A 26,850-nucleotide genomic window follows, 5' to 3' on the forward strand; every position below is an offset into this window, starting at 1 on the left:
CGACGTGACTGAGGAAGCTTATGGGGGCGGTAGCTTGTGGCGATGTGTGGGTCTTTACCTGTTTTTTTTAATCATGGTGATGACTGCAGTTTTCCAAGGTGTGGGGAAATGGCCGGTTGTGAGGCAGGTGGAGATGAGCTGTCCAATGTGCTGAAGGTAGGCAACTGGTGCTTGTTTCATGAGGATGGTGTCAACGCTGTCTTCTCCGGGTGCTTTGTTTTTCATCTTTTTGAGGTGTAGTTGAATTTCATGAGTGATGACAGGTTTTCCACTCCATTTATGGTTTTTGTTTTTTGCCAGAAGGTGTAGGGATTGGTGTTCTGATCCAGTTTTCTTTAGGGGGTGTTCCAGGTTTTCTGTTTGTGGAGGGTGAGTTGTAATTTGATAGTGGCTTGAAGTCTGTTTATCTGTGTTTTGGTGTGGGGTGTTCCGAACCGAATGAATTCTCTTTGTATTTCTTTATATATAGGAAGGTTGTGAGACCCATTTTGGGATTGCGTACAGATGAGGTGATGTGTTGGTCCTGGTGGAGACGAGAAAAGGGGGGTTACAGACTGAGTTGTGTGCGTTTCCTGATGCTTTCTAGTATGTCTTCTATTTTACTGTCGTCCATGTTGAGTTTCTTGAGGTCATCCCAGAGGTGAGTGAGTTGGGTTTCATCTTTCGGGTGCAATCTGGGGGGTTGGTTGGTGATGGAGCACTTTTTAGCTGTGAGTCTGGAAAATGATGGTTTCCTGGTTGATGGGGTCATGTGTGAAATGTATACTGGACAGGATTTGGATGCGGCAGTGTTCGCCATTGCAGTTGGCACATTTGGCTTCTCTTTTGTCTGTGGTGCATGACTTGTGATGGTTGTTTTGTCCGCATCTTAAGCATGTGACTGGGTCGGTGCAGTTGGTGGATATGCGTTTTAATTGTTGACATTTGTAGCATTGTTTGACGGTCGGTGGGGGCCGAGTCTTCTCCACTCTGTACTGGAAGAAGTCCATGTAGAAGCCTTCGTGGAGAAGGCTGGCAGCTTGATCTGGGTTGGTGAGGAGGATCTTGATGAAAGTAGTGGATTGTTGTGTGGTTCTGCTGATGATTCTGTGGAGTTTGGTGATGTTTATGCGCATTTGCAATGTCACCATGGACTTGAGCAGAAAGCACAGTTCATTTTTTTTTTTTTGCCAAACTCAGGAAATTGGCAACAGAGACCATTGAGATGCTTCACAAAAACACTTAATACAGGTGTTGATGTTGATCAAGAGACATAACTTGTAATACTTGTAATCCCGAAGGTCACAGCTCCCCCCTGCTCTGCGCACACGCAATAGGTCTCTGAGCTTTTCGACAGCTGTAGTGATCATATCTAACTTTACAATCATCAGTTACAAAAATACGTAAAGTTTAACCAAAATGCTGAAAATCTGTGAGCTTGACTGCCTGGACGCAACATTAATTCAGGATTGCCTCTTAACGTACAAAATGGTATTAGAAGATGGGACTTAATTTTTAAATATTGATCTTTTGAGCTTGTATAATAATGAATGTTTCTAAAGGAAATGGCCGGTGTACTTGCATATAGTTTTCTATAGTTGCTTCACCAGGCTCATGTCTATTCAGAATAATGATTCTTTTAAATTCTTAGGTGATCACTCATACAGAGAGCAGTTTTCTTACACTTGAGAGGTAGAATAAATTGTTTGATGTTTTCAAAGAAAATTCACTTAACCTTTGATTATAATTTACACAAGCTCTTATAACTGGAGTTTTAAATCCCACCAATAATCAAAACATAGATCATCCAATTAGTGTTTACTAGAGAGATTGACTCTGGAAACAAGAGCCAAAGAAAAGGAGTAAATTAGTTGTATAATTGTACAGCATACATCATTGTCAGCCTGTCAACTTTGTAGTTAGTTTTGAAATTGTTCTGAAAGAAAAATAATTTGCATACTATCTTTATTTACCGGGATAAGTCTTTAAGAAATAAATTCCATTTCACACAAAGCCGTAATTATAACTCTTGGTTTTCCCTTCCCTCCTGCAGTGATCAGCCAAGATTTATAGTTGCCATGGTGAAATAATAAGACAAGCCAACAAATCCCTCTGGTTTATCTCACTGTTGCCGTACTTTGTGACCATGAGGGCGTCCATAAATGGAACTGAAAAGAACCAGACCTATGGTTTTTTTTTAAGCAGCCGAGGACTAGCTAAATAACATTGAGGGGGGGGAATTAAGGAGAATAGTTTTGAGCCATGGTTAATTGAAAATGTAATTGACAGATGTGAATAAACATGCAGTGGGTCGGTTATTTGGTAGAATGGATGGATATATAGGTTTACCTTTCAAGGTGAATCATGGCAAAGTGCTGGTCTTATCCTGCCTGTGGTCCAAAATTTGTCACTAAATGACATTTGACCAAAAATGTTCCATTATGTTGTACTTTGAAGTGTTTGCATAACACTAACAATATATTGTAACTACGGATTATTTTTAGTTTTATTGTGGTTAAAAATATGCAGTGATATGAGTTACAATGTCTCCTGATTTACAGGTGCTGGTACCAAAGAGGGCTGAGTTCAAAGGGAAGATGATTGAGGTGGACATCTACGAGGCTGGAAAACACTTCTTGAAAGGCCAACCAGTAGAGGACAGTAAGCCATTCACTCCCTCCATTGCTGCACCACTTCAGAAAGGAGAAGTGTCTGGTCTCGTGCAGGTAAACACACACAAATGCATGCACATTAGCACACTGTTATGATTAAATGCATGCCTAGATTTACATTGTTTCCCCAATTACTCGATGCAGCACTTCAAATCAGTGTGACATAAAAACTCACTACAGAGAGTTTATAAGAATCGTTAAATCAATCAATCAAATAATCAGACTTTATTTGCATGGTACTTTTCATACAAATGCCATATAACATAAAGTACAATATGAACAAAAAGAAAATGAACACCCCCACCCAACCAGCCACCGCCAACCACCCCCTCATCATCATCCACTCTTACAGCAATATATAACTACAATTACATTACATTTCATTTAGATGATGCTTTTATCCAAAGCGACTTACAATAAAAAAAACAAACGCAGTAAAAACAGTTGCAGAGAAACTCTGGAAATGCTATCTGTCATACAGATCTGTAATAAGGAATTGGAGTTAAAGAATATACTAAAACACAGGATAAGGTTATGCTCACTCCTAAAAACCAACTAAAATGTATAAATGAATATACAGTCAAATTCACTTGCTTTTAAAAATATCAACACTTTTTAAAATACAATCCAAAATGTCTAGAAATAGTTAAATATACATAGAGGTACATATACCCATTAGTCTAAATAACACACCCTGTCCACATGACCACTGCATATTAAGCTGGGGTGATCATAATGTTTTGGCGGGTCACACTCGGTAGTGTGTTGCTTGGTGTGTATAAGAGTGAATGAATGCATGTGCTTTAAGATACCAGATATACATGTATTTGAGCGAATGCTTACTCTACTCTTGTCTTCTTCAGTTATTTAGAGGACCTATCCTCCCTCTTTACCGCTCTTGCTGTGTGTTCTTTCTGTATGAAAATAGGCTGGTGAAATTTTGTGCACTCAGCAAATGAAAAAGGTGTTTGTGTGTCCCCCATATTTTTAATGCATGTTCGCTTCTGTAGTTTGCGAAGAAGCACCAGTGTATCATCCGTGAGATAAGTAATTTTAGATAAGCTGTGGCTGGCTAAACTGTCCTCTGTCTGACTTTTAACCACACACACACACACACACACACACGCACGCACACGCACACAAAACCATGTTAATGTATCTGTTTCACTGCATGTTATTTTTCACTCTGACTAGCTGTAGCTTATAGCTCAGGACATGGAGCCACAGAGCAGAATATGATACACTTTCTAATTTCACACTCCATCAGCCTTTACTGCCAGACAGAGAGGGCGGGGAAGAAAGGAACAGACAGAGACATGCGAGAGGGGGGGGCTGCAGATGAAGAGGAAAGCAAGCAGAGAGAGAAATGGATAGTAGAGAATGAGATAAAAAAGAAAGAGAGAGAAAGGTTTCACAGCGAACCAATCGACACGTCACTCAGCATTGAAAAGTTCAGCAGTTGTGGACTAGACCTCGTAAAACTAGTTGCCTCATAAAGTCTGAAGCCCATCCAACACACGTGAGGCTTCATTTCCCCCACTTACTTTCCTCCACACTAACAGCAGACTGTCTAATACAATATTCAAGGCCTTATTTTTTAGTGGAATCGATGTAACACATGGACTCTCTTGCACAGAGATTTCTCCATGTCTTTTTTTTTTTTTTCACACATTGACATACACTTTTTCTGATCCCTATACTGTAAATACTTGAGTCCATAAATTTCCTGCAATCAGCTATTCCAGTCCAAAGTGAGTTTTTTTCGAATGAAAATGGAGGTAAAGTCATCTAAGGAATGGTTCCAGATATGAGAGAATTTAAGGAAGTGATAAATTCATGGAGGCAGAAGGACAGAATGAGAAACAAATTCAAGCCAACAAACAAAGAGGTTTATTGGCAGATCTGCATATGTTGTAATTTGGTGGTGTATCTGAACTTGCAAAAATGCATTAATCCTCATCACTGCTGTCCACAGCATATTGGCAATTAACACTGTATTATATTAAGTGATCTCCAGTGTTGCTGCTGATGATCTGTAATCTGTGGTTCTTATGACCTGCATTGTCAGCTCTTAATGGCAGAGTGTCACTTGAGCAGTGCGATAACTGACCTAATGGCTTGGAAACACAGCACTATCTGCAAGCTCCACACACAGGCAGGATATTGTGGAGCCCTCTGGTATATGTGATGTCCTTGACAGCTGTGTAAGTATCTGTATTCACTGTTACTGGAGTGAATAGAATAATAAATCGAGTAATCAACATTATTTTATTTTCTCTTCACCTTTGTGCCGACCCATGTTTACTCGTGTTGACAAGGCAGTCAGCCTATCTTAAATGCTCCACAGAGGCTTTGACCTACAGTTGGAAATCAAAGTGTACCTTAGTAGCAAACAGCCAAGCGCTGTCAATGAGTTTGTGCTGGCAATCTTTGTTCATGCTCACATGCACACTCCCATGCACAGTTGGCACACTCCCTCGCAGCACCTAGCCATTTTTAAGCAAAGTTAGTCATCTTTGAGGGACAATGAGGACAGCGAAAATCAGCCTAATTTTCAGAACAGAAGCAATCACGGGGGTTAAATGTTACTTTGGGTCCAAATCAATGAATTTATTTTTATTGCACTGTGCAAATGATCTAAAAATGGTCAGTTTGAACATCGATTTTGTGCACAAATGTAAAAAAAAAAAAAAATAGGGGTGCTCTAAATATGACAGTTCATTGTGATGTTGATATTGCATAGTCCTAATTGTATGTATGTAATGTATGCATTCAGTGTGAGCTTGCACTTAGATATCTGTTTATACATTCGCGTATACACTCACACACACACATGGAAGACTGGCCTATACATATTTGAACTGAAGACCATCTATCTTCTGAGACTCTGCGTGAAGTGCGCCACACACCGAGCTGAATGTGTGTGTGTGTATGTGAGATGAAGGAGTGATTATGGAAAGGCAGATACTCACCCCCATGTCTTGCAGCAGGGTCTATAATCACAGGCTTTTGCCTCAAAGCAAGAGAAAAACAGAAGAATAAAGGGCCAAGAAGAGAGACATAGTGTGATGAGGATGATAACTGGGTAGGTAATGGGAGGACAGTGTCTGAGCTTTGTCATTTCATCTAAGATGCAGAGGAACAATGTGAAAGAAAGTGAGAAAAAAGTAAGAGTGGTACATAAGTGGGTGATTGGATAGGCAGAGGAGCTGAATAAAGTATGTAATGTCCATTTGTCAAAAGAGGATCAAAGTCAGAGATCTGTCATGTCAGAGAGAGAGGGAGATGATTGCACACCAGCCAGCATCCATTCTGATGTGTAGGAATGAAGCAATACAGCGAGATGGATAGAAGGATGGATTTATAGAGGAGCGGGATATGAAAGGCTCTGTGGATTGTTGTGAAAGGATGGACCTGAATGTAGACAGATAGATATATGGATGTGAGACATGATGGCTTAGATGCACACAACTGATGGAAGAGCAGATAAATAGATGCATGGATGTGCGAGTTTATAGACATATATAGTCATTATGGATGGACGGATAAGTAGTGAGGATAGATTAATGGTGATCTAATGGCACGCTGCTATTTGACGTAAGTATTTTTTAGTTTTATTTAAAAGGAGTTACAACATAGGTAACATGACTTCTTGCTCAGTGTTTAATTCCTTGTTTTCCCACAAAGCGCACAAGAACATCTCCTTCAGTGTGGATTTTTTAATTTTGTATTATTATTTTTTTTTTTATACACGCTTTGGATATACTGTATGTGTTAGTAGCGCTTCAGTCTCTCCCGAACCTCCAAGACATAGGACGCAGATGACTTGACTATGAACTGCTAGGTATGAATGCGTTTCTTTCTGTGGTCACCCTGTAATGAACTGGCAACCTGTCCATGACATGTTCATTTGAAGGCATTGATGATGAAGATGGAAGACAGAAATTTGCTTTTATTGACATGGATGACATCTTCCTCCTCTTTTCTTTCTTTTCCCTCTATACGTCTGTCAGCCCTCCATTCACAGAAACAGCCCTTTCAGCAGAAGGGGAAGGACAGTAATGAGTTTTTTGGTGGGACACAATAGCAGCGAAAGCACTCAACAGCATGGTAAAGGGAAGAAAAAGAGAAAGTATCTTCACCAGTCTTCATCCTCAGATGAAATTAAATGATAGAAGACAAGGGGGTTGTGTTAGAAAGAGAGAGGCCAACAAATGAAGCAAGAATGAAGGAGAGAGAGTGAGGTAGATGGAGAGATCGGGAGACAGAGAAGCAGCTTGGAGTGCCATCTAATAATCAGCTCCTTTCACAGCACATTTCCTCAAGAAGACGGAGAAAATGGGAAAGAGAGTGAGAGAGAAAAAAACCCGACTCTGCTCCCTCCACAAGAGAGCAAATTGACAGTTTGTATGAAAGACAGAAGAGAGTGAGCCGGAGAGAGGGGAGAATACAGGTGGTGAACAATGTGCCTCCATAACCACAAACTGACAGAATAAGAAAAATGGAAGTGAGTGGACGGATCTCTGCTGGAGTATTAAAATTACGAGCTTTTCTTTTTCCTTTTCTCTGGAAGCTGGTGCTCTTGGTTTCCCTTGAGCTTTGCTAGTTTCTTTCTTTCTTTATATCTTTCTTTCTTTCTTGTCATCGTACTTTCCTTCTTTCGCTCCCTCTTCCTTCATTGCATGTTTCTTTCCTACGTTTTGCTTTTCTCTCATCCCAGTTCTGTTTCAATCAGTCAACCCATCGCGCGTGTGTTAATAGAGACATATTAAAACACATCGCGGGAATGTGGTCAGTTCATCATTTTTTCAAGTAGAGAGTGATTTGGTGGGATTGCTTGTAGTTTGCATCATAGTGCTTACAGTACATAGAAACAGGCGTACACTACCAGCTCACTGGTAAAACAAAGCTTATACATACATGCTGATCCCCGGACACGCACATTAACATACACACATGCCTTGCCTCCTCCGACTGGCCCCAGGCTGTTTGAAACACTTCCTGTACATAATCATCCCACAGACAAAACACAAGCACGCCTGACACACACATGCATGAAGCTTGGACAAAAATCTGCATTGTCTGCTCTGTTTATTTATTGCTGTGTTGACATGCAACTGTTCTGGATTGTTGCTTTGATGTTGCGTTATGCTCGCACGTTGTCATCTGTATTGTTAGGAAAAGAACAAAAATCAAAGATTAGGCTGTCGTTTTTTGGTCGGGATACAGTTAATCTTTTCAAATCTATTTTAATTATTTATTTATTTTTATTCAAAATGTCAAAAGGTTTTGCTTGGCCTTTGCATGACTTTGTTTACTCTAGTAGCAAATCATTTGTTTTGCCTTCAAAACAGCGGGCGTAGCTATTTTAAGCATTTCATTTAGCGTGTCAAATCGTATTACATGGCCTGTACTTAAGAGCCAAAGTCAGTGTAACAAAGGAATAAAATGTTAAGCCATCAAAATATCAGTCAGATCTATTTTCAGTATTGCTACCTAACGTGTCAGATGGCATCACAGCGCTTCCTTCCGTTGTGTTCATTTAGAATGTCAGAGGGCTTCAAATGCCCCTTGAGCTGAGCTTTACTTTTGAACCACAGATGGAAGATTTAAATAACAAAGCACTTAGCCAAATACTGTTTGGAAGAAAGAAAAGATATGTTTAGTTATTGAGTAATATTTTTTTTTCATGACTTACTTTTTTCACTTTTTCTTCTGTGGTATCATTAAATTAGCCCGTGTGAACAAATTCCTCTGTGAAAGATTTTAACCCTAACACTGCTTCTGCACACATTCATTTTTATTTTATTTGTAATTTTGCTACTAAGCTCAGCATGTTTTCTCATCAGTGTCAGTAACTTTAGGATAATTTTGGTGTGATCATTTACTTCTTGCTGCTGGAACAGTGTTTGATCCTAAGACCTAAAAACATTAAACACAATAACAAAATTAGTCAACAGATAAATGTCGTTTCTGCTATTTCGGTAGGAACCTACTGTATGCACAGCAGAAATCTTCTGGATGCAGATATGATATATGTTTAGGCGTACTTATCATTAACTCCCTGCACTAAATGAAATGTAAAGGAAGTTGTGGGATGATAAAGTATCAGTTATAAGTTTGGATACTCAAGGCTACTCCAGGGTTTTTCTTTATGTTTACTACTTTCTACACTGTAGAACAACACTGAAAGCATCAAAGCTATGAAACAAACAAAAAATGACAACGTAGTAAAGAAAAAAAAAAGGTACTTTTTTAATGTGTTTGAGACCATCAGTTTTATTGTATCGAGGTAGTGTTGGTATACAGCTTGGTCGTATTTGACATCTGTAGTAATATTTTTTTATGCCAAGAGCAGCTCAGCTGAGTAAAGAGAAACGGCATTTCACCATTACTGTAAGACATGAAGGTCAGTCAGACTGGGAAATTTCAAGAACTTTGAAAGTTTCATCAAGTGCAGTCGTAAAAATCAGCAAACGCCGTGATGAAACTGGCTCTCGTGAGGACTGCCGCAGGAAAGGAAGACCAAGAGTTCCCTCCGCTTAAGAGGATAAGGTCATTAGAGCTTCCAGCCTTAGAAATCTCCAATTAACGACACTTCAGATTAGAGCCCACATCAGTGCTTCTTAAAATGCAAGTAACAGACACATCTCGACGTCAACAAGTCAATAAATTACCACTGTAGCGACACACCATCCTGTCTGGTTTGCCTTTAGTGGGACCAACTTTTGTTTCTTGAACAGGAAAATGACCCCCAAAACACACCTAGACTCTTCCTGTAATCTTTTACTTTTTTTTTTTTTTTTTTTTTATAGGAGGCACATCTTGTCCATGACTTCTCTATTAGATAGCACACTGACCTTTTTTTTTTTTTTTTTGTCCGCCAAATGTTTATGTATAATGGATGCATGTTCTTTATCTGCAAAAGTTATGTCCATGTTAGGTCTGTGTATCTTTTTGCAGCACCAGAAAGCATCTTTATTTATTTGTCTGTAAGTGTCTGTCATGTGTTCAACACATACGTGTGCAACACCTCACTGAACATACATAGTGTTCTTCTGTATTTAGTTACTGCAACTGTAGACCTGTTTCTAGGTGAAAAAGATGATATATATTTGTGTGTTACTGAGTATGAAAGATACTTGTTACTGTTGTGCAGTTTCTTAATCATTCTGGATCCCACTATCAGGATGATATTGACAATACAGTTATGGAGGTTGTAGTAGTTCCCTCCCTCAGTATGATAATTATGTTTCAAATTGTGTCACATATCTTTGCTTTGACACTAGTCCTTCTGGCAACAGTTGAAACCGAACACCAGTCAAAAATAATGAAACGCCGCAGTAACGCCACATGAAATAACTGAGCAAACAGTTTCCTTTACCACAGAAGAATATTTCTCACTTTATGATTGTTTTATTGTAGATAGAAGTAATAATATTGATTTCTATTCTCACGGTCGGCAGACACAAGTGGGTGCACTTGTTGTGTGTGTCGCTTCTGTTGATTTTACACTTTCAGTGGCAAAGCAGGAGGAAATTGAGCCCGCACTAACCGCACATAACTCCTGGAAAATCTGTTTACTGAAAATTCTGGTCACCTTTTATTTGGAAAAAGCAAACATAAAAATGATGATTCGTGTATTATTTACCGTGACACGTAGTCACGTAGTCGTCGTGTTGTGTACAATTATGTAAGCCTGGCATGTGCGTATCTGTGTGCAAGTATTGCAAGTCAACTTGCACATGCATTTTCCCACGGTGTGTATGCATACACGTGACATGACAAAGCAAGTCTTTTCAGAGTGTAACAGTGTGTTTGGATTACGATGCTTTGCAGCGTTGCGGCGCTGACAGGTACACTTCTACACACAAACACTGTCGTGTCAGAAGGTTTTACAGTCGAAGTGAGGGCAAGAAATTTAAGACGAAAAATGAGAAAGACAGAAAGAGAAACGTGACTCTCAAGTTCCCTTATGAGCCTCTAGTCCTTGTTTTGTTTGTTGTTGTAACCTCCGTCTATCTTTATACCAACTACAATTAAGATCATAAATATTATTTGTAATGATTCTATGTCCTGTACCATCCTTTCTAAATACAGCTGGAGCACACAGCGATTGTCACTGTGGCTTTGTTGAATCACCCGTGACTAAAGAGCCTGTTACAGTATCTGTTTACACACACACACGCACACACGCACGCACACACACGCACTCACACACACACACTCACACACACACACACCACGTCCATGGCCTATGTGAGTCAAGACTGACACTGACAGCTGGTGAGGATCATGTGAGAAATGTGACCACTGTGCATTGTGCTTTCTGGCTCTCGTGATGCGTGGTGTGTGCCACTGTGTGTATTTCTGTGTGAATATGCCAGTGTATTGGCGAACGCTGCACCAGACGCCCAGGCAGATTTTGTTTTAAAAAAAAAAAAAAAATTTAAAAAAGAAGGTGCATATGTGGAATTGGAGTTTTTTTTTAAGACACAGAGAGACATTTGAGACCTCGAGGGAGGCATATCTAGCTGTGCTAGCCAGTCTGTACCCCTGGTGTAGTGTTAGATGATTTTCAGGGGGATTATTTTGCTCTGTTCTACCACTGTGAGCAGAGAGACAGATATTATCCACCACAGGTCTCCACATGTACACACACACACACACACACACACACACACACACACACACACACACACACTCACAAATGCCAACTCTCTTTCTCACAGACATCCACAAACGCAGCATGCCAGCTAGTAGGTGGTGAACTACTATTGAAAGTCACATCTCTCATCTTTTCCAGCTTCCTCTCCTTCCTCTCCTCATTTCTTGTGTTTTTCACTCATCTCCTCTTTGCTCCTCTCCTTCCCTCTTTCCCCACTGTGCTGACACGCACCTACAGGCACTTGGATTTTCACTTATCCTCCCTACTAGTAATAGATTTTAGACTGTGCTGTTCAGTCTTGACACCCTGTTGTTAAAAGACACCTGCAGAGAGACAGATAAATAGAGAAGAAGGCAGTATACTTGGCCTGTCAGCATATGGAGAGATAATGGTTTTGCTGCTCAACTTTATTTATTTTTTTCCATTTCATTAGTCCTTTGCTTCATAGCTCCTTTTGTCATAGCTTCCATTAAAGGTTCATCTTGGTCTTGAGAACTCAGGAGAAAATGAAATGTGCCGTTTTTCTCATTCATTTCCGTTTTTTAACAAGTTATGAATGATAGAAAACCTACTTTTTGTCTCACTCGCCATCCATTCATCGTTAACGAGCTAACGTCACGATACCACTTTTACAGTCGAGAGGCTCCCTGACGAGTAGTACGTGCACTATGACTATGACAGGCCTACCACCATACAATACACCCTGCCAGAGAGCACCCTTATTGTTTTTCAAGCATCTCTCCAAACAAAACAGCATATCACTTTTACCATTAGGGAGTCCAGCGATGATCCTCACATTCAGCACACCTCCCTCCCTGGTTGCCCCCGCCAACCATTGTCTGAAGTTACTGTAAGCGACTTATGGATGCGTCACGTAGGCGTCGTCGGTCATACTATCCACCCGCCATTGTGCGCCGTAACGGAGGAGACCATTCACCACAATTGCGGCGAGGCAGCAGAGTGGGCGGCGAGGTAGCATTCACGAGCGTCAGAGAGTACAGGGGGAGCAGGAGTAACGCGGAGGCTAGCGAGCCAGAGGACATACGCCGTGCAGCTGCTCACGCACACGCAACACGTGTAGGTGTGTACCGACACGTACAAATACGTCCTGTACATACAGGTAGGTGTGTGTGTGTGTGTGTGTGCGTGTACTCCACAAAGCCTGTCGTACTTTCACTCTCAGTTCACAGGGCAACACGAGGTGTGCATACAAATTCTCCTGAAATGCAACTTTTTGAGCCAATTTTGGAGTTTTCTACTTTGGAAAAAAAAAAAATATATATATATATATATTTAATGACCTCTCATTGTGTAACAATTGAGAGAGGAGATTTTAGTGGAAGTGTGAGAATAAAGGAGAAGGAGAGAGAGAGAGCAAATTAGTCAATAAACCTATGGTAAATATCAAAGCCGAACCTCCGACAGTCATTGCCGTAGTGAACTTGATAAAGGTTATTCTCGAAATTCTGATCAATTGCTTCATATCGCCCTGCATTATTTAGCTGCGTGATGATAAGGCATTTTACCAGCTGTCGTGCAAGAGATGTACAGGAACCATCACAAGGTCATGCACATTGATTTCCCATCGCACCCGGAGAACAAGTGTTGGTTCTCTCGTCCAATTTATTTGACGCTCAAATTAAAAGGAGACCCATCTTGTGCAGTATTATTTATTTATCTAGCAATCAATTGGCTTGACTTAAAATCGCACCGCTGGTCTCCGCTCTCAGATAAAACTAAATAAATGTGCAATCAAACAGAATGATGATCAATGAGGGAGGACGGAGGCCAGGGGGAAATCGGGCTTGTGATCAATATTCAGTGTTACCAGCTGAATTGTATTAACACTGTCAACGGCTAAAAATGGCAGCTTATTTTGGTATGTTTTTCTCATCAAAACTTGCTTTTAGTGTTGTTTGAGGATGCAGCATCATACGCTCGTGTGTGTCCTTTAAATGTGCATGTTTGACAGTCAGCAGCACGCCTAACACTGAAACCCCTCAAATGCAAAACAGTCATTGCTTTAGATGCAAATCTGGCCAAATTGTGTTTAAAGCTGATTTATGTGACGTTTTAGTTTATGTAGAAACATTGGAGCAAAGTAATGTTAAAAAGATGTGTTAGTGTAATGCAAACACCTTTTTGTGTTGTTTTTCCTTTATTGTCTTGTTTTGTCTATGCTGCTACGGCACTCTAACACAGCTTTTATTTTCTCATGTCTCTCTCCGAGCTTCTCTAACTACGTCACAGTGCACCTTCTCAACATCAGCTTGATTCAATAGACAGCACTCTGCAATAATTGGATCACTACAAAAATGCATTAACTGCTTACACAGAGATAATAGCACCATAATTGAAATGCACTCATTTGCATAAGCAAATGGCTGGTTTTTATGAAAGCTTTCATCCACAAAATATCCAAAACAAGCACTGCATTTAAAATTCAATTCATGATGGTTTTGAAACTGACTTCTAGAGAGGAAGCAGGTGGAGGCAGAAGGTGAGCGTACAAGTACAAGACAGGAAGTAAAGGACATGTTAATCCATGTGATTTTCCTTTGCTCGCCTTAATCATCTCACCGCTAACATATTGTGTATCCTAATATAAAATGGTATTAGTAGATGTTATTTATAAAAGTACATAATGATCAACAGCAATGATTCATGAAAGATGGTAATATCCCTCCTCACATAAGATGGCTATTTCATGACAAACAGAGTGAATTATGATTTGGCTGATTGATGGAGCAAAATAAGCTCCTGATTTTAATTTAAACAAACAAAGTCAAGGTTTGCTCCTTGATCTTTCTCTTCCTGCCCTCCCGACAGTTTATCTTTTATCTCCCGCTCTGCTGTTCTCAGCATTGCTGTTTCCCATCTTTCATTGCCACCTCTCTTTAGCAGAAGATGTCTTTTTAATGGTCCAACACATTAGGACTAAACAGAACTCTCTGATTACACACATTGGATGTGTTGGACCACTGACCACTTCGCTGTCAAGCCTTGCTGTTTGATTTGTGACCACAGCCAGCTGATTTAATCTTTGATGGTCCTGTCATTACGAATTATGGACGTGTTGTGTGTGGAGCTGCAACGATCTCTGTGTGTGGGAGAAAGTAGAAAAAGGCCTGAGTGTGTATGTGTGTTTGCAGATATCAGAGCGATAGTAATATCATTTCACGAAGATATTAAAGTTCAAATGTTGAAACTATTGGTCCCCAGTTGGCGCAGTATTTTCCTAAGGAGCAGGCAGAGTAGGCTGAGAGCCTCATTTCGGTCTTATCATATCTGCCATGCAGTTTGATTACTGCAAGCGCAATATCTGTAGCTGATCCAGGAATCTTTATTTCTCTGAAGAGGAGAGCAATCAGCAAAGTTCCCCACCAAGCAACCTGTCACGTCATTAATTATTTTACATGTTAAGATGATATTAAATGAACGAGGCATCAAACAAAATCTCTGCCTCTGTTGATTTGCGTTGAATGTGGTTATGTAATCTGTATGTTTCTCCCCACAGGAATATATGGCCAATGGCGTCCAAGGTCCTGCTTCTGTGTCGTCTTCGTGCACTTTCTTGATTGGTTCTTACAGTGTGGACAGGGAAGTGCTGAAGAAGCTGGGGATTGGACTCGCACTGGCGGCTGCCATCTTGGCCTTTATCGTAGAGAAACTGTACTGAGTGCTGAGTGCGTAGTCGACCACTGTGCTGTCTTTTTACTTTGTATCTGCCAAACTAAGCGATGTCAGTGTCCTCCCCTGCCAGTAAAGAAAGAGCAGCAAACATGTGCTGCGACTATGACAGACCACCAGTCTTCAGACCACTATTTATATCTTTTTTTTTTTTTTTTTTTTTTTTTTTTTTTTTTTTTTTTTTTGGTACAAATTCGATTTTAATTAGAATCTTTTCCAAAAACAAATTCTTTGCGTTTGGTTACGAGAGTAAAACAATTTCTTGGGTCAAGGCCACATGCTTTGTCAGTTGCTCACTGACGACTGCAGCCTGACATTGTCCAGAGATTGGTAAATACATGTAAAACTTTCTTTGGGGTTCTAGATGTAGCTGTTCCACAGATAAACCAAGCACGACATTATGATCACCAGAAAAGCGTGCGGATGATCAAACTGTCAGTCACTCCCGCTGAGCCGGCAGGAGAATGATTGTGCTTAGTTTGCGTTGATTTATGATGTGGAAACGAGTGGTGATCTGTATATTACTCAGATTAAAGGTGATGTTTAACCTTCATTTGAAAGTATTTATTTTTGAAGGGGGGACGTGGATGGTATATGTTCCGAGCAAAAGTTTGTCATTTATGTTGTTTAATCGGATGTTCAAAATGTTTTGTGTCTTTTTTCCTCATACATCAAACAGAACGTTTGTATTATAGCCCTTATTTTACTTGATAACGTACCTGGCACATGTCCAGGTGGACAGTTCTGACTGCCGGACTCATGGTCATTATTGATACTCATTCTGTTACCACAGCACACACACAAATTGATTTGTTTCTTTTGTATATGACAACTCGCCTCCAAAACATAAAGAGTAATTTCATATCTTCTCACCGACCTGTAGTGGCGTCTAGCTGGTATCCTCCTGAGATTTATTCTGACACCATAAACATACAATGAAAGCACATACAATTGAATTTGTGGAGCTTCCCTGCTTTAAAAAAAAAAAAAAAGCAATATCACTTTAACTCTGGATAATGGATTATCTATTGAATTCATAATTCACTCGTGGATTATCCAAATCAACATGAACAAAATTCAAACACCTTTTGTTGGAATAGCTGAGATCTCAGCGGCAGATATCTCTGTTAGCATTGCTAGATATCACCGGAGGTAGTTGAGATTTTTTTTTTTTTCTTCTTCTTTTGCGATTCCCTGTATTCCAACTACTCTGATGCTGTGTGGACGTCTTGTGACATGCTTGGTTTTATTCAGGCAGTCTTTTTATTTGTCATTGTTGCAACCACCCAGAAGAGTTAAATAAAGGTCTAAATCAATTTGTCATGAGTGAAACTGTCAAACTGTTGATTGACTGACTGATTTATTGAATTATTGATTGCTCAGTTTCTCAGCATCGAGCGTGCCTGCGTTGCTCTCTTTCTGTTTTGAGCTACAACTGTCCCAACACAAGAGGAGAAATCCCCGACAGTTAATAATGCATGCCCCGATTTATGTCGCGCTGCACTGGCACGAGTCCCTCAGTATGCCTGTATATTTGTGTGTGTGTGTGTGTGTGTGTGTGCGCTGCATATATTTATTGTCAGAAATTTCTCTCTTGGCTTGTTTGTTTGCTTGTTTCTGTGTCAAAAGGTGTGTGTGTGTGTGTGTGTGTGTGTGTGTGTGTGTGTGTGTGTGTGTGTGTGTGCAGTCTGTGAAATAGTGCGAAATGCGTCGATAATTTAGCAGAAAGTACCTGACTGCGCGCGTGTGTGTGTGTGTGTGTGTGTGTGTGTGTGTGTGTGTGTGTGTGTGTGTGTGTGTGCGCGGTTCAGGAGTGACAGTCCTCATCGCTCTCTCATTCAGAAAGCCCTCTTTTTAGATATACCACTGTTTGTAGCCTACATACACACCAGCTTTGTATTATCTCAGTAAATGATGCATGTCGCACATTTTGTAGACACACAGATACACGCATGCACTCTGGCTTCTTCTTACCTCGCCTGATGCATGTCTCACTCGCGGCGCACCGCGACTTTGTAGCGTACGGGCAAATGACGCATGCCAAGCAAACTCGCACACATGCGCAGGCACCAAAGCTTTATATTACTCGATCAAATGATGCGTGTCGTACACACAGACGCGCGCGCGCGCGCACAAGCTTTGTATTATGTGATCAAATGATGCGTGTAGCTATGAAGCTTGTTACATCCATCCAGCAGTGCCCTATATTATTCTGCAGCCATCCATACCGTGCGACAGTTCTTTTGATGCTTCGTAAGCACATTTCCTCCCCGAGTATGTCAGTTACACTGCATTGTTCTCCAATGAAATATGGATGCAACGGCAGCCTTTATGTTTTGGGAGATCATCGCTTACTATGAAATATTGAGGCGGGATCCATCGGAGGAAGATCGTTACTCACTTCGCATCATTCACTTCAGTTGTTTCTAATAAAAGCAAGAGTTTCTGGGTTCTTGTCTTAGTTGCAGCTGTTGTCAATTTGTCATCCATGCAGCGACGTCCTTTTGATGTGAAAACGGAGAAACTTTGGACCCGTGACAAATGCAAGCGCGGTTCCCCGTGTCATCTCTCATCTGTTGTGGCTTTTCATTTCGTTGATGTAAATGTTTTAAATTCCAAGTGGTTTGGCTTCGCATAAGAGCATTGGAAATGTCGCCGGCACTTAAAGAAGGGCGTGAATGTTTGTGCGATACGGTCGTTTCAAGAGGCTGAGATGCCGCATAGAGGAAGGTGCATCACAGTGAAGCACTCTGGGTAAATCTGGGTTTTATTTTTTAAAATGACATACTGTCATCTGAACTTGGTAGATCATAAGGAGTCTTTTTTTTTTTTTTTTTTGTAAAATGTGTCAATCATACAGTGTGTGGTGCAACAAGTTAAAACATATTGCATAAGTACAGGAATGAACCCATACAACTTTTAATTTGGGATATTTTGTGCCTGCAATTTTCTGCCGATGAGTTCTGGTCTCTTCTTCCGCGCAGCACTCCTCTGCTCAGCTTTCTGTTGACAGGTAAGTATATATAAAAGAAACCGCATGGTGCTACTGTATGAATTATGTTTCTCACAGAGTACAAACTATTAACAATGGCTAAACAGTTGCCCGAATGCTCACATGTTGAACTATAGCACTCCAGATATAGACTGAAGTGTCATAATGGGGATTTTGATCAGGATGAGTTAAAAATTTGATTCTATGGAAATGAAGGATTTTCTCAAAAGTCAATGTAAGCCGCCCAAATGTGTTGCTATCCAATGATAAAATGTAAGAATTCTATATACGTGACATTTGTATTACCGTGTGGCACAAATGTAGATTGATATCCTTCTTTGAAACGAGTGAGACCAGAAATTCTTCAAAATCACTTCCAAACTCGCCACAATCCACCTTCACAGACACCAAGAGAAACATCATGAATATATTTTGAACATTTTACATGTTTGAACTTTATTGTTTATATATGATATCCAAAGGCTTGCAGAACCATCTGGTCTTCTCTTCAAGCTGGAAAGTTGCCCTTCATACTGGCCTGATCGACTGTTCAGGACAATTTGTTTGCGATCAAATTCCACAGAAGATGAGTACTTTTGAAATGAAAGTGCTGTCAAATATACACCCAATACTCACGGATGTCAGTAATTGGCATGAGTTCTTTGCTAATACGGAGGTTCTTGATATTAGCTACAGGCTGACAGATTCTCATTAGCCACCATCTCAGGCGGTGACCTTTTCATTTCTGCCTAACGAAGAAAATTCCTCAACATTTTCCGCAACCACCGCTGAGATTATTTTTTTGCTGTAGCTCCTGCTTGTGTGTTTATCTGAATATAAATCATTTATTTGATTAACGGACTCTTGAACAGCAGAATCCAGGCAGCTGTTAGATTTTCAACATATGGAAGCAAAACATTTTTTTTTTTTTTTAGGCTTCAGTTGATACCTTTCTTGTTAAGGTGTGTAACACTTGTTTCAGGAAAGCAATCAGTAAAGTATGGAGAGAAAACCCTGACATAATTACCATGTTGATGTTTGTCAGGTTAAGCCCAATTTAGCTCAGTCAATTTCCCATGCTGTCATTCAGCACGCCTCAGAACCGTTTCATTAAAAATATCATCTTTTTTTTTTTTTCTCTGCGTGTTGCTGCTCAAATTTTTTTTTACCAGCATCTATCTGCACGCCAGTCAAAGCTGCAGCAGTGAGATTACACAGACAATCGTGTTGAAAGTGCAATTAGAATATTTGCATGATCAAAGCATTCGCATAGCATTTTGTTTTAGTGCTGATGTTAATCGACACAGGATATATTCAGGGACCGTCATTGACAAAAAAAATTTAAATACCTGCGTATGTGTAGGTGTGTGTGCCTGGAGGTCGAGAAGGTCAGCTTAGCCTGAGGGAACACACGCGCACACGCACGCATGCACACACACACACACACACACACACACACACACACACACACACACACACACACACACACACACACAAACAAACACAAACTAGGAGTATTGGCAGACACTACCTAACCAACCAACTGAGGGCTGGCTGAAACAATGTCTGGTAAGTGTGTGTGTGTGTGTGTGTGTATATATTTATTTGTGTGTGTGTGTGTGTGTGTGTGTGTGTGTGTGTGTGTGTGTCACTGCCCTAGTTTGCAGCCGCCTCTGTGACCCTACTTTAGTTTGAAGAAACAGAGAAACAAGGAGAGAAAAAAAAAATCCATCTTTTCTTCATCTCCTGCTATTAACAGTGCTCTCGTTTGCCCTTGACTTTGACATTACCACACAGTATACAAGGAAGGTTGTGTAGTGTACATGTTGTGCAGACAGTACAGTGCTCCACATGACACTCGACAGTAAACACACATTGTAACGAAGAATGTTGAAGTGATTCATTTATGGGAATAGCAGTGAAATCGCCTTTCCGTTGTGATACCAGGGACTTTAACTGCCAGTAAACACACACTGCTGTAAACTGCAGTCTATATATTGGTGTATATATAAAAAAAAAAAAAAAAAATGAATGAAAGTATTTGCGCTGATGTATCTTTCACTTAAAATTTGTAAAAAAAAAACAAAAAAACAAAAACACTGGCTTCTAATTTCCTAAAGCTCGGCCCCAAGTGCAATTGCTGGACGCAAATGCAAGCCAACGTGGGTGTGACCAATTAATTTTTTGCAATTTTGGTGACCAACATGCTTTGTTGCTTTCTGTCTTTACCTCCCACCCTTCTCCTCTTCTTTTTCTGTCACACTCTTTCCTTTCCATTTATATAGGCTGAGCTCTGTTCACTGTGTGCTAAGCACCTCAGCGCCTTCTGGAACAGAGGGGAAACTGTCTTGGCAAGCATATCCATTCCTAATCATATGTGCTCTCTCTCTCTCTCTCTCTCTCTCTGTGTGTGTGTGTGTGTGTGTGTGTGTGTGTGTGTGTGTGTGTGTGTGTGCGTGCGTGCGTGCGTACACACAGGAGTCTTCGTGCCAGCTTCGTCCAAGCATTTAGTTTGGTGGCCCTTGTGCCTGCATTCGGTGATTGCTGTGTTGTTGGTTTTTTTTTTATCTGCACACACGCACCAAACACAGACGCACACACATCCCATTGTCGCTGCAAAACAAACTGGGAATTCACAGCCTGCCGGGTGAGGGGAGAGATTGGCTCTACTGAGTGTCTTGGTGGCTTGCCAGTTCCGTTTCAGCGTTGTTTCTTTGTGCGTCTGTGCGTGTGTGCGTTTGATGGACCCTCCATACATCTTTGACTTTGAATGGTTAAGGGTGTTTGTAATCACCAGTGGGACGGGGATACCAAAGTCAATATTTTAGCTTTTACAGCAGCATTGTTCTTTAAAGCACTTTAATAAGCGCGCAGAGACACGGCAGCGCTGCGGTATTGCTTGGTGTTAAAAGCTGTTATTAGTTTGAAGACGGTTCTGATGTCTCTTGACACACCGTTTGTGTAGATTGTGTTTTGTTTGCGTAGCAGAGTGAATTAAGATGTCCAGTTTATCTGTCTGAAAACAACAAATATGGTGCTTAGAGTAATCCACATTCTTCACTGTGAAATCTTATATATATATATAAAAAGGTTTTCCTGAGGAGTTCCATGCCCCGAGTACAGTATCTAATACGAGACCAGTTTCAGTTCATGGACACTTCATAAAAAAGCTTTTCCTGAAACTCTTGAACTGCTGAAAGTCGCCCTCTCCTTTTCAGAGGGCACATAACAGATATAGATGCTGGCAGACACACAACTCAAATTTTACTGTAAGAAGGATAAAAAAAAAAATAACTGCGAGAGGAAACTGGTAATTGCTGAAAATCACCTTGAGGTCTCATCGCTGCTTTCCACTTGCTAATGTTTGATTAGAGCACTTCACGATGGCATTCAACAAACTTTTAATGATGTTGTCGTGGAAATAACTGTACATTGCCCGAGACTTCTGGGCTGGTTTGTTGCCATGGTGAAGTGTTCCTGTGGTGTTGTCCACGCATTAAACAATACTCATTTACATAAATACATTGTTAATGTTTGATGGCAACCTTCCCAGAAATGAGAGTAGTAGAAACCATTGCTTGTGCTACGGGCTGGACTCGATTCTTTTGTTGTAAGAGTAGTGTTAACAGATACAAGTCTTTTTTTTTTTTTTTTATGTACTATGTGAACTTTAGACTCATATCTGGAAAAGCAAAACAAAATATTCCACGCAGGCATAAGGAGACCAAAGAGCAGGCCGTTTAGTGCTGCTCGGCCCGGTAGTGTTTGGTTGGAGCCGAGCTCTTCCACTAACGGACCGTTTTTCAGCCGGTCGAACAAGCCTGCAGAAAAAAACGGAAGGACATGACCCGGGCTGTTTTCCAAATGCCATACTTCAGCAATATTACACGAGAGGGCGCGCTTCAACGGGATTGTTGGCGCGACACCGACGCGGTCAGGACCGAGGCGCTCGCGCGGTAAGCGGTCGCTGTTTATTACGCCACATTGGGACGATACAAGAAGTTAACAACTAAATGAAATATGCAAACAAAATGTATTCGTAGTGGAGGGCCGTTCGCTCTCGAATTATAAAACATTTTTGCTGGCGTGGTCTCCGTTTCCATGGCAATACGTGGTGGGCGGGGGGGGGCAAGACTAACAACCGGAAAAAGAAAACACAACCACAAAAATGAGCAGCCCAAAAGCGTAAATCACAAATACAAAAAGGAAAAAAAACAACAACACAACAACATGAAGGAACGGTGTTGTTTCGAGTGACATTTGCGCTTCAGAGGGGCCGTAGCTCCCCCGCACCACTCCTACTCGCTGGGCATCGCGCTCCCCGTCGCTTCTCTCTGTTCCACGATAACTGGTCCCAAACTTCGACGTGCGCTCGCTCGCTTAAGTTTCAGGCGCGTAAAAACGCACGCCGACGGCGTTTGGACTACTGCTCGCAAAATGTGCGGAGCTCCATAGCTGATGATGACGATGATGATGGTGATGACGATGACGATCGAGCGACAAAATCTGAACCCGTTACTCCTTGATGTTATGCCTTTCTCCTTCCCTGCGGGTCACCGTTTTGAGTACATCATCCCGGTAATTGCAGTGCACTGCATGTTTCCACACTTGTCAGTGTGAACACACTTGTGCGCTCAAAATATTGAGTGTCAGTATGTCAGTACTCCGTTTGGAAACACAGCACAAGTCCCCCGCTGCCTCTTACAAGTAACCGGCAAACACAATTGTAACAGTAAATTATAAATACTAAGAAAAAGTACTTTCTTTCTTTCTTTCTGTCCTAAATGCTGGTTAGAAATGCACGATGACAAGGAAGAGCAAACATATGCGCATGAAGGGGAGAGGGAGTTATTATGTGACGAAAGAGCCGTAGAATATGAGGACTGAGGTGACTGGCAGTTTCCTTCCAAGACTTACGAACTTCAAACAGCACTGGCTGAAAACATTTCAGACTGTTTTGACCAAACGACAGTCGAAGCCTACGGAACGATGTCGATAACTTGCATTACATCTGTCTTCAAAAGCATCATGTTAAATGATGTTACAATATGATCGTGTTCACGTCAACGTCGAACTGAATGTGCCTTTCGGAAGACCAAGTTCAAATTCTCAGCTGTGCACTAAATGAAGGGTCTTCACTTAAAGACCTCTGCATGAGATTGGTACGGTGCGTATCAGTCTCGCAGAGCCAAACTACATCTTGCATTCTCAGTATGCGCTTGACTAATCAGTGCTGCGACTCACCTGCTGACCCTCTTGAACATTGTGAATAATTACTAAAAGCAAGCTCTGCGTCGTTCTTGAAGTACGCGGCTTTCTTTTGTGTCCAGATTTATTGAAAAGCTTGTTTCATTTAGTGGAAGAAAAAAAACTAGTTTAGTGCTAAGTAAGAAGAAACCTCATTAACATAACAGGAGTTGAGTGCTTGTCCAGTCACTTGTGAGGAGAAGTGCACGTTGACGTGTGAAACAAAGAACTGTCAGTCACTGACGGTGCAGCCTCCTTGACATGATGTGTCCCAAAAGCAAATGAAATCGTGATTCTCTCAGACCACGAGTGAAATTATATTGTAAGCTACCTTTGATGAACTAAGGGTAAATATGACATTGCTTTTTCTTTTTCTTTTTTTTAGCTGCTGTTTCTATTTGCACATGAACAACATATTTAGTTTAGGGTATCGGAGACAGCAGCAGTCTGAGCTTTGAAATAAAATTTTGCAGTCGTGTTTCTTGCGTGAAACATGACTGCTGACCACTAAATCCAGTTCGACTCTCCAGCCCTAATTATCTTCCAATGACAGTGTTATCATGACAACAACAACAACAACAACAACAACAAAATCACTGACAACAGACTGAGACTGAGGCTCTTCTACATGATCTCACTTCCTCATCCAGTTTGTTTTACTTTGTTCCTTGTCTCCTTCATATGTCTCTACATCCCTCTCAGCTCTGCATTCTTCATGTATTGTCAGTCCGTGCAGGTATGCGCTGAGAGTGGGTGAGTTGACGTGCCCCGTTTTCTCCTGTGAAGAGCCAGCAAGCGCGCTCGCAGCACAAGAATTTTCACACACACACACAAAAACTTGTGCACACACGTATTCATATATAAAAGTACTTTTACTGTTAAGCCCTGATAAGAGTGAGCTGTTATTTAATAGGCACCTATTCACCTCACAGTGTGCGTGTGTGCCTGAGTGAGCGAGTGAAGCTGTGACAGGTTAGAAATGACTTAATATCACAACTCATTACCTACAAATGCAAGCCTTTCGTGCCTGTTTTGCCTTCCGCATTGGAAGATTTATTATTTATTTTTTATTTTTTTTCTCTCTCCTCCCCGAGTTGAACGTCGCGTTTGCTGACAGTCTGCGAGGCAGGCGGTCTCTCCCAACACGCTGCAGAACAACAATCACATGTACAGAGTTGATAAGTCATTCACAGGGCAGCCTCGCAGCGAGAGGAGTCAGAAATATATAAAAAAAATAAAATAAAAATGAACAAAAGAAGAGAAATAATAACGCCATCCAAATGCCCTCCAGACATTTTCATCACATTTTTGTGTCAGAGGGGGTTTTTTCACCCCGTGCTATGTTTTTTCTCTCTTTTATCACTCTCTCGCACTTCTCTCTTCCTTGTTCGTTTCCCCTTTACTTTTCTCCCTGCTCTTTCTTCTTCTCTTCCTCTCCTGGCTGCCCTCCTTCTGTCATTGACAGCTCCAGTTAATTTAATGTCAGCTCCGCCAGCTCGCCTCATCACTGTGAGACAAACAGATCTGAGCACCGGAGAGGAAGACGGTGAAGGCAACGATATAGGTGTGCGCACACAAAGCAGAAAAGACAGAAGAAGATAAAAAAAATAAAAAATAAAAAAAAAATATGGAAAAGAAGTTATAAAATAAATGAAGCAATAAATGGATAATAAAGGTAAAATAAAGCACTCTGACTGTCGGAGCTGACAGTTTGCACCCAGCCTTTCCACAATCCTTTGCCTCTTATAGGAGAGGCAATTACAATTTCACAGGTTGAAATTAAAACTCCCCGTGGTATGTGTGTGTGTCTGTGTCTGTGTGTGTATTCCATGAGATAGAACAGGCTGTCAAAGTGATTTCAAGCTGTTTATAGCCTAAGCTCACAAAATGGATCCTCACGCAGCAAAGGGAGAAAAGGAATCTAAATCTCCTCTCCCCCTCTTTTTTTTTTTTTTCTTTTTTTTAAAGAAAGCTAATTCCTTGAATATTAATTGCCTGGCTGGGTCTTGACGATCGGCTTATTTGTTTGTGATGAGGCTGCAAAAGAAAAGTACCCATAATCCCTGTCTCTCTCGCTCTCCCATGCTGTCTACTGCTTGCATTAATGTCTCTTTCTGCCCCTTTCCTTTGCTCCGTCCAAATCTTTTTCTGCTCTCTATCTCCCTCTTTCTCTGAACATTTTCGTCATTTGTAAAAATTTTCTGAAGTTAAAAAGAAAACTGAGCATTTTTTTTTTTTTTTTTTTTTAGTTGGTGAAGTCATCTGATACTGAAGTTCTAATATCTAATTTCTGGTCCTGCTTTATTTGCATCCCTGAAGATTTATGGCCCATGTCAGGTTTCATTTTCAAGCCCTAGAGTGCAGCTTGATTTATTCCCGTTATAATAGTATCTCCACTTTCCAGTCCCTCTCTCTTGATTCCTCACGGCATACTGTGTCGACTACAAGCGCTATATAATCTCTCTGAGTGTTCGTATCAGTCATCAGCGTTTATAGGCTATCAACCTTTATTCATCCAGAGAAAGTCAACTGAGCGCACTTGCTTTTATTACAGCAATACTCTTGCTCGCATTCACAATGACTGCAAAGTCCACCTGAAGGCTTAACACCTTTGCTCAAGGGCACTGAAACTGTAGCTGGTGAAAGACGGAATGAAATCGAAAACTAATGTTTGACTTGACAGCTTGATTTCTGTGAGATTTCATGAATTAAAAGAGAAGTGACTTTAACTAAGGTGACTTCAAAGAGTCAGCTACCTGTGGACATGCTGCTGCTCGACTCTTGACATCAAAACAGCAAAATCAAGTTTTTAAGTGAAAATATGTGAGCTGAGAATAAAATCATTTGAATTGCAAACAAATTTGCTCGTAGAATTTTGTTAGTTTTGGTCACAGAATTCAGAATTTTGCTTTTTGGTTGCAAATGAAAAACCTTTTGTTTGAGGCAAAAACTTTCAGTTGCCAGTTGAGTTGGGTATAGTGGGCGGGACGCGCTGATGGATGAGACAGGAGTTTGTATTTGTTTACAATGCAAAATCTGTTTACAGTGCAAATAATTGCATTATCATTTCATATATTTTTTACGTACAAACTTGATTCTTGATTGCAACGTGAGCAATTTGCTCTCAAAACTGTTTTCTTCTGGCTTGCATTATAATTTGTACACACAGGGAGTGGAGCTACGCAACCTCTTCAGAAACTAAAAAAAAAAAATGTTTTCCCTCTAGTTAAAACAGGTTCAACTTCAGCACACGTCCTTTTGCTCCCCAAAGTGAATCTACACTTTCACTTGACTTTGTGCACTGTCACGTCGCCTTGTGTATCTCACTTCATGTTGCATCTGAATGCAAATAACACATTCTAGCAGGCCACAGTGCGACTCCAAGGCAGCCTTCACACTTTGTTACTGTTATGGTGATAAGACAAGCTGAACCTGTTTGCCGCCCTGTTACGGAGCGAACAGGTTCTCTCTCTCTCTGCATGGCCAGATAGGAATCCCAGAGCAGCTGGGAGCAGAGTGATTACAGACTGCTCTGAGCAGCGAGCGGAAATCGCCGCGGCTCCTCTCCACTCACATACGCTCTCCGTTTTACTTAGACTTGG

The 26,850-nt window shown here is 40.9% G+C and overlaps 1 protein-coding gene across 2 annotated transcripts in view; it reads left to right on the top strand.

Moving 5' to 3' along the window:
• Positions 1 to 15,135, top strand: part of cdkal1 (CDK5 regulatory subunit associated protein 1-like 1) — a 223,034-nt gene extending 207,899 nt beyond the window's left edge. For both annotated transcript variants that reach the window (XM_069143201.1, XM_069143202.1), the window contains 2 exons: positions 2,541 to 2,705; positions 14,837 to 15,135. In XM_069143201.1, the coding sequence (XP_068999302.1) occupies positions 2,541 to 2,705; positions 14,837 to 14,998 (327 nt within the window). In that variant the 3' untranslated portion in view covers positions 14,999 to 15,135. The remainder of the gene's footprint in view (positions 1 to 2,540; positions 2,706 to 14,836) is intronic.
• Positions 15,136 to 26,850: the final 11,715 nt, after the last annotated feature.

This window comes from Embiotoca jacksoni, unplaced genomic scaffold, assembly GCF_022577435.1.
Source record: "Embiotoca jacksoni isolate LCO1_2020_lvr unplaced genomic scaffold, fEmbJac1.0.p SCAF_11, whole genome shotgun sequence".
Lineage (NCBI taxonomy): Eukaryota > Metazoa > Chordata > Actinopteri > Embiotocidae > Embiotoca > Embiotoca jacksoni.